This window comes from Juglans microcarpa x Juglans regia, chromosome 5D (assembly GCF_004785595.1).
Source record: "Juglans microcarpa x Juglans regia isolate MS1-56 chromosome 5D, Jm3101_v1.0, whole genome shotgun sequence".
Taxonomy (NCBI): Eukaryota; Viridiplantae; Streptophyta; class Magnoliopsida; order Fagales; family Juglandaceae; genus Juglans; species Juglans microcarpa x Juglans regia.
The window spans coordinates 14,120,872-14,133,997 of NC_054602.1; the positions used below are offsets into that span (position 1 = coordinate 14,120,872).

General features: G+C 36.6%; 1 protein-coding gene across 1 annotated transcript; it reads left to right on the forward strand.

The window, feature by feature from the left end:
• Positions 1 to 5,542: 5,542 nt before the first annotated feature.
• LOC121265709 (receptor kinase-like protein Xa21) lies at positions 5,543 to 10,207 on the forward strand. The gene is made up of 4 exons (XM_041169396.1): positions 5,543 to 6,480; positions 7,738 to 8,558; positions 8,609 to 9,734; positions 9,852 to 10,207. The coding sequence occupies exons 1-4, from the start codon at positions 5,559 to 5,561 to the stop codon at positions 10,205 to 10,207; spliced, it is 3,225 nt and encodes a 1,074-aa protein (XP_041025330.1). The 5' UTR covers positions 5,543 to 5,558.
• Positions 10,208 to 13,126: the final 2,919 nt, after the last annotated feature.

Sequence of the window (13,126 nt, forward strand, 5' to 3'; positions counted from 1 at the left end):
TGTACAAATGGTATATATATTGGAAGCCTCTCATGCATGAACTCACAGTTTGTGATACCTTTTTACAAACAACTTGAATTCATTTGTCTTTATGGTATCCAGAGCCTTGTGAGAGTGCAAGAGAGTCTTCCTCTCGATTAAACATGGCCTCCAGCTCACTAAGTGTAAGCAACTTTGTTACTCTCAAACTCACCCAAGGAAATTATCCTTTGTGGAGAGAACAAATTTTAGCCTTGGTTGATAGCCAAGACTTGGTCAAGCACCTCACTGGTGACTCCCCCCCACCACCCAAACACTCTAATGATTCCCCCAACCCAACCCAAGAATTAAACCAGACACACCTTCAATGGCGCAAGGCAGATCGACTCCTTCGTGGGTGGATCATTGGCACCCTGTCCGAAGAAGCACTCGGATTAGTTGTTGGTCTTGACACCTATAACCATGTCTGGGAAGCCCTTAAAGCTACCTATGCCCAAGCATCTCAAGAGAGGGAATTTCACCTTACCCAGGAAATCTCATACCTGAGGAAGGAGCCAACCACCTCTCTTGCCGATCATCTTCGGCAGTTCAAGACTCTATATGACAATTTACAAGCAATAGGATGGCCCATGGAGGATAAAATGAAGGTGTTCTCCCTTTTGAACTACCTTGGACCGAAGTACGAACCATTCATCACCTCCATGCTTAAACCACCAATGCCGACATATTCTGAAGTGGTGCCGCTCCTCCAAGGGTATGAGCTCCAATCTCACCTTCATGATTCTTTCTCTAACAATTCTATAGTTTTTTATGGACGAAGAACATGCCCTAATACTCGGAAACAAGGTGACCGTTCCTTCTCCTCCAAGGGACGCAGGTTAACCCAATCAAATTTCAACTCAAGAGCCCCTCACAACTCTACTCAGCCGCATGCACCACATCCCTCAAATAACTCGGCTCCTATATGATATTCCAAAAAAATTGACACTTGTCAAATTTGTTGCAAAAAGGGACATGTGGCATTTAAATGTTGGCAACGTTTTGATCATGATCTTCAACCTGATGATGTTCCACAAGCTTTGGTTGCGCTCATTCTTAATAACTCTGTCTCCGATATTGAATGGACTGCTGACACAGGTGCCACTGCCCATATGACAGGTAATTCAGGTATGTTTGAAAACCTTCACCGTTATTTTGGTATTGACGCTGTTATTGTTGGTGATGGCAAATTACATGAAATCACTCATATTGGTGATACTAGTATTGGATTAGGTACTTCTCAAATTAAATTAAAAGATGTTTTATTAGTTCCCGATCTTGCTAAAAATCTTTTATCTATTAGTCAATTAACGTCTGATTATCCTTACCTGTGTGAATTTTATGGTATTGGTTTTTCTACAAAGGACAAAGTGACCAACTGCACAATCTTGAATGGGCGACGAAAGGGTAACTTGTATGTCTTATCCCGACCTATTGAAGCTCATTTCTCCACCTAATTTCGATCGATAATTGAAGAAACGTGGCATCAACGGTTGGGTCATCCCCAAGCCTCTACTCTTCAAGTTCTTCACTCCAATGGTCTTATTCAAGCATACTGGTACCTCAATTTGTGAAAGCTGCCAACTAGGAAAAATGAGCAAATTACCTGCCAACTAGGAAAAATGAGCAAATTACCTTTTTTGTTCTCCGACCATCCTCATCTTAATGTTTTGATAAAATCTATTGTGACTTTTGGGGTCCCGTCCCTGTTTTATCTGTTGAAAAATTTCAATATTATGCATGTTTAGTTGATGGTTTTTCAAAATATATGTGGTTTATTCCCCTTCGCAAAAAATCTGATTTTTTTAATGCATTTCTTTTATTTGAAAAATACGTTGATCGTCAATTTAACAAAAAAATCAAAATTTTTCAATCTGATGGCAGCAGTGAATTCGCTAACCATCAATTCAATTATCACCTCCAGCAACAAGGAATCTTGCATCAATATTCCTATCCCCATACCCCTGAACAAGACGGCTTAGTCAACACCAGCATTGTACCATTAGGGAATTAGGCATGACTATGATTTTTCATAGTGGTGTCCCAAAACGTTTCTGGGTAGAAGCTTTCACTACTACTGTCTTTTTAATTAATCGCCTTCCTTCTACCGCCCTTGGCCTTGATTCTCCATTTTCCATCCTTTATGGTCATTTTCCCGACTATACCTCTCTTTATGTTTTTTGTTCGAAATGCTATCCTTATACTTGGGATACCAAACATAACAAGTTTGACCCCAAAACTCTACCTTGCATTTTCTTAGGCTATAGTGAACACCATCAAGGTTACAAGTGCTACCACCCACCCTCTCGACACACCTTCATCTCACGATATTTTGTCTTTGACGAATCTACCTTCCCTTTTAAACAACCTGATAACCTTCATGTCCCCTCTTCCATTACTCAAATATTGTCTGTGTTCCATGAATGGCGTTATCCTATTTCAAATACTGACTCTTCAGGTGCTGCTAATTCTTCTACCTTGCAGGTCCCTCATCTTGATGCAGATATTCCCATTCCTCCGGTGATTGTGACAAAACCATCCACTGCACCTACCTCCTCTGGTCAAGCAATGTCGAGTAATGCTCCCAATGAGACAAATGCCTTTGCTCCTTCATCGCCATCACCAGTGCTCGAATCCACTCAGTCTCCTTCTCACCATCACATAGTTACATGCTCTAGGGTTGGTATTCACAAACCTAACCCTAAATATGCTAATCTTCATGCTCTTGTTGATCTTCCATAAGAACCAAAGATTGTCCGCTCTGCTTTCAACCATATTGGTTGGAACAAGGCTATGGAAGACAAAATACAGGCACTCCATGACAACCAGACATGGACCCTCTTGCCCTGCACCCCATCCATGGATGTCATTGGCTACAAATGGGTCTTCAAGACCAAAATCAATGCCGATGGTTCTCTTGATCGACTCAAAGCTCGGCTTGTTGTTAAAGGTTTCCATCAAATGGATGGGGTCAATTATACAGAGACTTTCTCTCATGTCATCAAACCTGGCACCATTTGCATTGTTCTTACCTTAGCTCTTTTTTATCATTGGGACATTTGCTAGCATGACGTCCAAAATGCTTTTCTCCATGGTGATCTATATGAAGATGTTTTTATAGATCAACCTCTAGGTTTTATCCATCCAACTCTTTCCTCACATATTTGCAAATTAAACAAAGCTTTATATGGTTTAAAACAAGCTCCTCGTGCATGGTTTGATAAATTTAATAATTTTCTCATTGCTTATGGGTTCTCTTGTCGCACTGTTGACCCTCTCTTTTTACTTATCACTCTTCTCACAGCACTATAATTCTTTTGTTATATGTTGATGATATTCTATTAACTGGCTCTGATCCTAGTCATTTCAACACTTTCATCACTATTCTTGGCCAACAATTTTCCATGAAAGACCTTGGTCCATTTCATTACTTTTTAGGGATTCAAGTCACTCGCACCTCTGATGGGTTCATCTTATCTCAGGCCAAATATGCTTATGATATTTTAAAAAGTGCCCAAATGCAAGACTACAAGCCCATGGGTACCCAATTGATGCCCAAAACAAAGGGTCTCACTAGTGACATTCCCTACCCCAACCCTGGTCATTATCGTAGCATTGTTGGTGCCCTTCAATATCTTACTCTCACTCCTCCCGACTTAGCTTTTTGTGTCAACTTTGTCTCACAATTTATGCACTCACCCACCATTGCCCATTACAAAATGGTAAAACGCATTCTTCAGTATTTACATGGTACAGTTGATCTTAGTATGCATTTTACTTCACAATCTACACTTGATCTTTATGCCTTTTCTGATGCGGATTGGGCTGGCTATCCTCAAACTCGTCGCTCTACAACTGGCCATTATGTGCTCTTGGGTAGCAACTGCATCTCCTGGTCCGCTAAGAAACAGCACACTGTCTCTCGCTCTAGCTCCGAAGCTGAGTATCGTGCTATGGCCCACACCATTGCGAAACTTACTTGGATCTCATTTTTGCTCTGTGATCTTGGTGTTCAACTCTCATCACCACCTGTCATCTTCTGTGATAATTTAAGTGTTCTTCATATGACTGTCAATCCTGTTTTCCATACTCGTAACAAATATATTGAGATTGACTACCAATATGTACGAGGAGCGTTGTGCTTGGTCTTCTTCAAACACAGCATGTCCCGGCCTCTCTTCAACTTGTGGATATTTTTACCAAACCTCTTGGCCGTCCTGCCCTTTATTCTCTATGTTCCAAACTATGCCGAGGTACCAAACTTGGTCTTCTACCTCAGCACAGCTTGCGAGGGCATATTGAAGATAATCTCACAGATCAGCAAGACCCAATGGCTACAAGTCCCTCTATGGAAACTCAGACTCAAATCACCCCAACGGCTACAATTTCCTCTATGGAAACTAAGACCCATTTCACCCTACGCTCCAACTCCCTCTATGGAAACCGAGATTCAAGCCAACCAGATTCACGTCAATGACACAACGGCTACACATGCTTTATATGGAAAAATCAACACAAATCTTTTGTAAACGGCTAGTTAGTTTTCTTATTTTTTGCTTTCAATTCAATGTACATACGGTATATATATTGGAAGGCTCTCATGCATTGACTCACGGTTTGTGAGACTATTTTACAAACAACTTGAATTCATTTGTCTTTAATAAGTACTTATTTGAGAGTCATAGTTAGCAAATTGGTTATTTTCGATTATTTTGATATGATGAGTTAAGGATATTTTCAAGTCTTTGGGAGGTTTTTAATTTATTTTTATTGAGAATTTCTTTGTTATTCTCTATGAAGGAACATGGATTTTGTATTGAATATTTTATGGAGTTTATAGACTATATATAATTGTGCTATTGGAGAGGATATTCAATATTTGGAGCTAAGTCTCCGGACCTCAAGGATCGGGGTGTTACAATAAAATTATAAGTTAAACTATAAATACATGTAACACTACTATTTGAAAATTAAGTTGATTCAATAACTAGCACATAAGTTTTCCTCGAGTGTAAAATCTACGGCCTGTTGTGTGGAAGTTTTGGTTTTGTAATGGAATTGAATGCTGCGAAGAAAGACAAACGGGAAAAGAGCCATGCGAATACGATTGCTGTCAAGTGTCAAGACATTCAATCAAGCAATTTTGTCAATAGCCACCCACTTGCTTCAGTCTTCATCAGTCGTCGTCGATTGGGAGTGTTGGAAATTAAGTGGGATATTAACTCCTGTTTTCTTTTGCTTTTTTATGCACCCATATGCACGTTAACCCAATTAAGTCAAGTAATCTTTAGAACTGTCTTTGTTTCATAGGTGCATGGTCTTTAGTTTAGGTCTAAGCTGGAACATTAATTGTCTTTCATGAATTTCCAAGGTGATCAAGAGACCAATACACTAACAAGAAAATGGAACCAGCATTAATTAGGTACACATCATCACAACTCTCAAATCACTATTCGTCAACTCCCTTACTCTTTAAATATCCTCTTTAATTTTTTAATGCCCCATTAACTTTGAATGCGTGATCGTGAGATACATCACTCATGGATAGAGTCCTCCTCCTTTGTGTGATACTGCTTTTGGTACGATGTTACAATATGGCTATCTCAGTTGATGCAACCATTCCAAATATTGCCACAGATCAATCTGCTCTTCTTGCCTTAAAGTCTGGTATTTCTCATCCTGACCCTGATCATAATATTCTAGCGAGCAATTGGTCCGCCAATACATCTGTTTGCAGTTGGATTGGTGTCACTTGTGGTTCTAAACATCACCGAGTCATAGCCTTGAATCTTTCGTACATGGGTCTAGAGGGTACCATTCCTCCACAGATAGGAAACCTTTCATTTCTTGTTAGTCTAAGACTAACAAACAATAGTTTTCATGGCTCTGTGCCCAATGAGTTGTCTCGTCTTTACCGGTTGAAAAACTTGGACTTTGGATTCAACAACTTCAGTGGAGAAATCCCATCATCTTTGGGACTATTATCCAAACTTCGAGATTTGTTTCTATCAGGCAATAGATTCACAGGTGCTATCCCACAATCCTTATCGAACATGTCTTCCTTGGAAAGGATTGGTTTGGCCTTCAATGGGTTCTCGGGTTATATACCTTCCTCCCTCTTTAACATATCTACCTTGCAAGATATTGATCTTGGAGTAAATAAGCTTTCGGGCCCGATGCCTTCTATTTTGTTTAACATGCCTTCCCTGCAATCGATTGATCTCTACTCCAACGAGCTCTCAGGGAGACTTCCAACGGATGCGTTTGATCATCTTCCAAACTTACAACGGCTTCAACTTTCTCGTAACAGATTTTATGGCGGACTTCCATCCGCTTTGTTCAGCTGCAGACAACTGCAATATTTTTCGGTGTGGGTTAATCATTTCACCGGAAGAGTACCGCCGGCAATCGGAAACTTAACCATGCTTAGGACTTTGTACCTTGCCGAAAACAACTTTGCTGGTATGTTAATTTAGTCATTTACATATAATTTGTGCATTAAAATTATGGAAATCATCATTGATTAGCAGATGCATGTACGTACGAACGAACGTACGTGCTTAAATGACTACATTTTTCGCATGGGTCACCTTCCAATTGAATGCATGTGCAAGCTAGCTATAGAACTGATCAACACGTACATGCCAGAAAACTAGAAGAATTTAAGGAAGTACTCTTAAAAAAAGAAAAAGGAAGCTAAAACTCGCAGTGGATAGAAATGATTTGTTTATTACTGCCCTTTTTTTTTCCAAGAAAAAAATTGTTCATATATTTTTTATTCATAGAATTTTTCCAATACACACTATTGTGTACATTGTATTCCAAGCTCACTAGAATTTTAAACGAAGGTCCAAGCTATAGAACTAGCTAGTTAAAATTAACACCGGGTCGTTTTAATTCATTGGAGAAAATGTAATTATCTCTGTATATCAATATACACACACACACACACAAATGTAATTTACTACGTTTGGATATGTGAATGACTTGAGTTGAGTTGAGTTATGAATATATAGTAATATTTTGTGGATCTCATTAAAGCTCAACTTAGACTGAATTCAGTCTAATTTTAAGCTGAGCCTAACATCTAAATACTCAACTCTTAAATCACTAAATTCATCTCAACTCAAAACCTCTTTATACGTGGGATCCATAATCTTTTTCAACTCAGTACCTCTTTACATGCGGGATCCACAATTTTTTTCAACTTCCCAAAAATACATTTAAACTCATTTTAACACCCAAACACATCTAAACTCATTTTAGGAGAGCACTACAAAACTCGCTCTATCATCTCAACTCACTACTATTTATAAAGAACTCAATTCATTTCAACTCAGCTCAACATTTAAACCGGACCTAAGATTTGTTTAACTTTTTTAGGTTGAGATGAATTTAACTTTTTAGGTTAAAATGTATGAAATAAGCTGAGATGAGTTTAACTTTTTTATAGAAAGTTGAAGAAGTATTAAGTCTCATGATCAATAATTGGTTTGAGATGAGTTGAATTTGGTTTAACAACCAAACACAACCGTTGAATGACCAAAGCTCCGTACATCCTAAATATGCATGCATGACATATTCGAACGTTATTAGACATATGGCCCTTTTCCTTTTCACTATATATGATTTATAGAATCATATATATATATATATATATATATATACTTATTTATTGATGAATTAACGTATTCATGATTATTCATGATCTTGTGGCAGGTGCAATTCCGAATGAAATTGGTTATCTACAAAACTTGGAGAAGCTCAATATCGGAGACAACCATTTCTCTGGACCAATTCCGTTTGAGATTTTCAATATCTCAACATTACAAATCATTGGAATGCCTTTGAATAATTTCTCTGGTCCTCTCCCATCAAGTCTAGGACTTTTCCTTCCGAATCTTCAGAGGCTTCTGCTTGGGGGAAATGAACTCAATGGAACAATTCCTAGCTCCATCTCCAATGCATCACAACTCACTCATCTAGACTTGTCTGCGAACTCATTCTCTGGCTTCATTCCAAATACAATTGGTAATTTAGGTCTCCTCCAGTATATCAACTTAGAGATCAATAACTTGACTATTGGATCTCCAGAAATGAATAGGCTTTTCTCTTCTTTGTCAAACTGCATATATCTGGAAATATTATCTTTTACAGAAAATCCACTAAATGCTATCCTTCCCAATTCCATTGGAAATCTCTCCACTTCTCTTCAGGAAATTTTAATGGGTGGTTGCAATATCAAGGGCAGCATTTTCCAAGATATTGGCAATTTAAGCAGCTTGACAAGTTTGGACTTAGGGAACAATGAGTTGGTTGGACTGATTCCCACTTCATTGGGGAAATTGGGAATGATCCAAGGTTTGTACCTGGATACTAATAGATTGCAGGGTCCCATCCCATCAAATCTTTGTCTTTTAAAGAGCTTGGTTGATTTATATTTAGGAGGCAATGTGCTAGTTGGACAAATTCCAGGATGCATAAATAATCTGACTTTACTAAGAAAGCTCCACTTAGGCTCAAACAAATTAACTTCTACAGTTCCTTTGAGCTTGTGGAGCTTGACTGATTTATTGGAGGTTGACCTATCATCGAATTCTCTAAGTGGCCCCTCTCATTAGAGCTTGGAAATTTGAAGGTACTGAGAGAGTTGGATTTATCAAACAATCGATTATCAGGTGATATTCCGACGACAATTGGTAGTCTCAAAGATCTACATAATCTCTCCTTAGCAGGAAATCAATTAGAAGGTTCAATTCCTAGATCATTTGGTGATTTGGTAAGCTTGGAGCTCTTGGATGTTTCCGGTAATAATTTATCTGGAGAGATTCCCAAATCCTTAGAAGCACTCATATATCTTAAATATCTAAATGTCTCATTCAATAGACTACGAGGAGAAATTCCTACAAAAGGACCATTTATAAACTTCTCGGCTGCATCATTTATGTCAAATGATGCACTTTGTGGTGCTCCCCAATTGCAAGTTCTCCCCTGCAAAAAAGATGCTTCTCGATCAAAAACGTTCAGAATAAGGCATATACTAACATTTTTACTACCTGCAGTTGGATTAACATTAATACTTGTGGCAGCATCCCTTGTATTAATCTCAAAAAAAGGCCAAAAGAAGTCAACAGGTTCGGTAGACTTGTCTCCTTTAGCACCATGGAGAAGAGTTTCTCACCAAGAGCTTCTGCGAGCAACAGATGGGTTTAATCCAAATAAGTTGATTGGAGAAGGGAGCTTTGGGTCTGTGTACAAAGCAACATTCTTGGATGGTAAGAATTTTGCAATAAAAGTTTTGAATTTGCAAATAGAAGGGGCATTTCATAGCTTTGATGTAGAGTGTGAAGTACTAAGTAATATTCGTCATCGGAATCTTGTCAAAATCATTAGTGCTTGCAGTAATATCGACTTCAAAGCCATTGTATTGGAATATATGCCTAATGGGAACTTGGAGACTTGGCTTTATTCTGATGACCACTTTTTGAGTATGTTACAAAGGCTAAACATAATGATTGATGTGGCAACAGCACTAGAATACCTTCATTTCGGCTACTCGAAAACTATTGTGCACTGTGACTTGAAGCCTAACAATATACTGTTGGATGAAGATATGGTTGCACATGTTGCTGATTTTGGAATAGCCAAGCTCTTAGGAGATGAGGATCTTATAAAGCGAACCATGACCCTTGCTACTATTGGGTATATGGCACCAGGTGATCTTATCATGTTGTTGCTTTTGCATTCCATTGATCATAGAATATTGATTTATACACCTTTTTCTTTTGTTTACTGTATTTTAAAACATGAATGTGTACTATTCTATACTGCAGAGTATGGATCCGAAGGGATTGTTTCTGCAAGAGGCGATGTGTATAGCTATGGCATTTTACTTATGGAAACTTTCACGCGAAAGAAGCCTACAGATAACATGTTTGTTGAAGAGATGAACTTGAAGCGCTGGGTCGAGGAATCTCTAGCTCTCTCCATAGTCGAAATCATTGATGCCAGTTTGTTGGGAGACGAAAGATATGATGCAGCCACAATGGACTCCGTATCATCTATCATGGGACTAGCTTTGGACTGTTGCGTAGATTCACCTGAAGAAAGGATCATTACAAGAAGTATTCCAATAGCACTCAACAAGATCAAATCCAAGTTTCTGCAAGATCTTCAAAGAACAGCCTGATCATTTTAGATATATGTTGATCTGCTTATAAATTTGTCTGCGACTCTTCATTATAAGTTTATGTTTGTTCCTTTCCAAATATTACAACAGTCATTCCCATGCATCTTTAAGAGAGATATATATATATATATATATATATATATATATATATATATTTATTTTGTGTGGCCATTTTTGTACTTATCGTTGATCTTATTTTCCCCAGTAGAATATGGTGATGACATTTTATTATTGATATATAAATATTATCGATGGATATTCAATATTAGAAAAAATAATAGATATAGAATCTTTTATACAACTATATATATTTTAAATGAGAAGTATTTTTATTTTTAAATAACATCACTTTATATAAATATTTTTATTTTAAAATATCGTTTTATAAAGATTGTAAAAAGAATTATTTTGAAACACTGATAAGAAAATAAAAGGGTAAAAAAGGGCAAAAACATTAAAAATAAAAATCGGTCTCTCCTTCCTTAAATATTGACATATCCGAAACACGAGGTGAGAATTTATCAACTTCGTACAAAACGTATTTTCTGAAGGATGATGCCACATCACACCAATCCAGGAAATTTATCGAAAGTGGTCGTCGAATGTTCAATTTTTTTTAAAAAAATTAAAATTTCTTAAATATTTTCTTTTAAAAAATTATAAACTCATTAAAAAATCCTTCTTAATTATGAAATAAAAATGAAATAAAATAAAATGTTTAAAAAATAAAAATTGTCTCTCCTTCCTTGATACTTTTCCAAAGGGTTGTGCGGCATTTATATACTTTATGATTGTAAATAACATTTTTCTTTCGAATAAGATAGATGCTACTTATCATTCTTGAAATTACCTAAGTACCATTGTATTGTAACGCAACGGAAATATCTACCAATTCACTTAACAAATTGGTTAGTCATTAATTATGCAATAATTTGATAAACAAACAAATACATAAAATAAATTAAGTGTAACATCAATTTTGATTACGAAGTGAAACCTTTTAAAAAACTCTTAAAAGGTAAAACCTTACGGGGCAGCCAAATCCAAGAAATTCAATCTTATTATTTGAAAATCAATTACAAATAATTCTCAATTACAAAATATTTGTAAATTGACTCTCTTACTTATCCAGACAAATGATCCATTTGTCTGACGATGTTCAAACTAATGACTTCCCTCCTGGAATTCTAGTGGATGGACTCGATCACCTCAACTCTAACACAGAGTATGTATGGACTCAAAAAGAGAGAAAATTATTTCTCACGCTCAAGCTCTTGGATCTCTCTTAGATCTCCAAGCTCTCTCAAAATTAACTGATCAAAAGATCCAACCCTCTGTCGAAATCCTCAATTAAATAATATGCCCAATATTTGATTAGCAGTAGGATTCTGCTGGCGGATTGAGTCTGTTCGAAATTTCAGGTGCAGTAGGAATCTACTGAAGGGAGGACTCTGCTGGGAATGAGTCTGCTGATGCGTTTGTTGACACCTGGCGCTGAGTCTTCTTATCAGATATAGTTTCTATTCAACTGGATAATTCCAGACTACTTGAACTTCGGATATACACTCTCATGACTTATCTAAGATATTATCCAATAACCGCTTAATTCAAATAAAATGTTCTTAGCCAAAAATAAAATATTTACATTCATCAAATATCAACAATCTCCCAACTTAAATAAATCTCTATCGTTTTAGTCATCTAATTCTGGCCAACCAATTTTACATTTACAATTCCATACCACATATTTTATATATTTTAATTATTTTATTTTATTATTGTTAAACTAATTGAGTTATTCTATACATCATCCATAGTACACATACTTGTTGTACGAAAAAGAAAAAAAATTAAAAAAAGCTTGGTGTTTGGTATGTGGGAATGATAAGTAGAATTATTCTTCGAAGAATGCTAGAACAAAGATTTTATTATTGAGATATTGGAAAAAAATGAAAATGATAGTAAGACTTTCAAATGCGTATATCAAATATGTTTATTTTTATTTTTTATTTTTTTAATAATTAAATAAGTGATTATTAATGAATTTATATTTTATTTATTTATTTTAATAATTAAGAATGTTTAAAAAGTATTTAAAAAAAGATATTTGCAACCGTGAATTGTGTAACCGTTGCGTAATCGCTTTGAAAAAAGTGAATAAAATATAGAATTAACATAAAAAAAATTAATTTTTTAATAGGAGACTCTACTCTTTTTCAAAACAATTATGTGGCGTTTACGCACTGCAAGATTGTATGTAGAATTATTCTTAAAAAAATCACTTATATTTTTGCTATGTTTGGAATGCAATGCGCATAAAAAAGTTTCCTTTTTTGAAAATACGCTCTGCTAAGGTTACAATTTTTTCTTGCATGCTAGGGTTACGTGGTCTGCATGATGGCTATTGTGCCATGTCACTTTCGGCAGACCAGCCTCGATTGCCGAAATCATATATGCTATACCGCAACCACTACCGAAGATAAATGTACCTTTCCATCCACCTAAAGTCATAGATGGTGAAGTTTGTGTCACATTTTCGACAAAAGAGTTAGAAAGAACTGCTCAACCCTTTCGGTATTCCATGTTGCTAAAGTTCCTTCGGCAAAGGCCATCCCTAGACGCCATGAGAGCCTTCATCCGTAGCCGATGGGGTTTGTCCACTATGCTAGTAGTTTTTGCCATGCAATATCCAAGAAATGTTTTTATTCGGATGTCCTCTAAATGTGATTTCAACAAGGCTTTATCTAGGGAGTCCTGTGATGTGAATGGGGTTTAGTTTAGACCATTTGCTCGGACACCAAATTTTGATAAAGATTTAGAACCTCCATGTGTCCCGGTTTGGGTATTTCTTCATGGGCTACCACCCAATTTCTATCATTCATCTACGCTTAAGCTGCTTACAGCGCCAATTGGGAAATA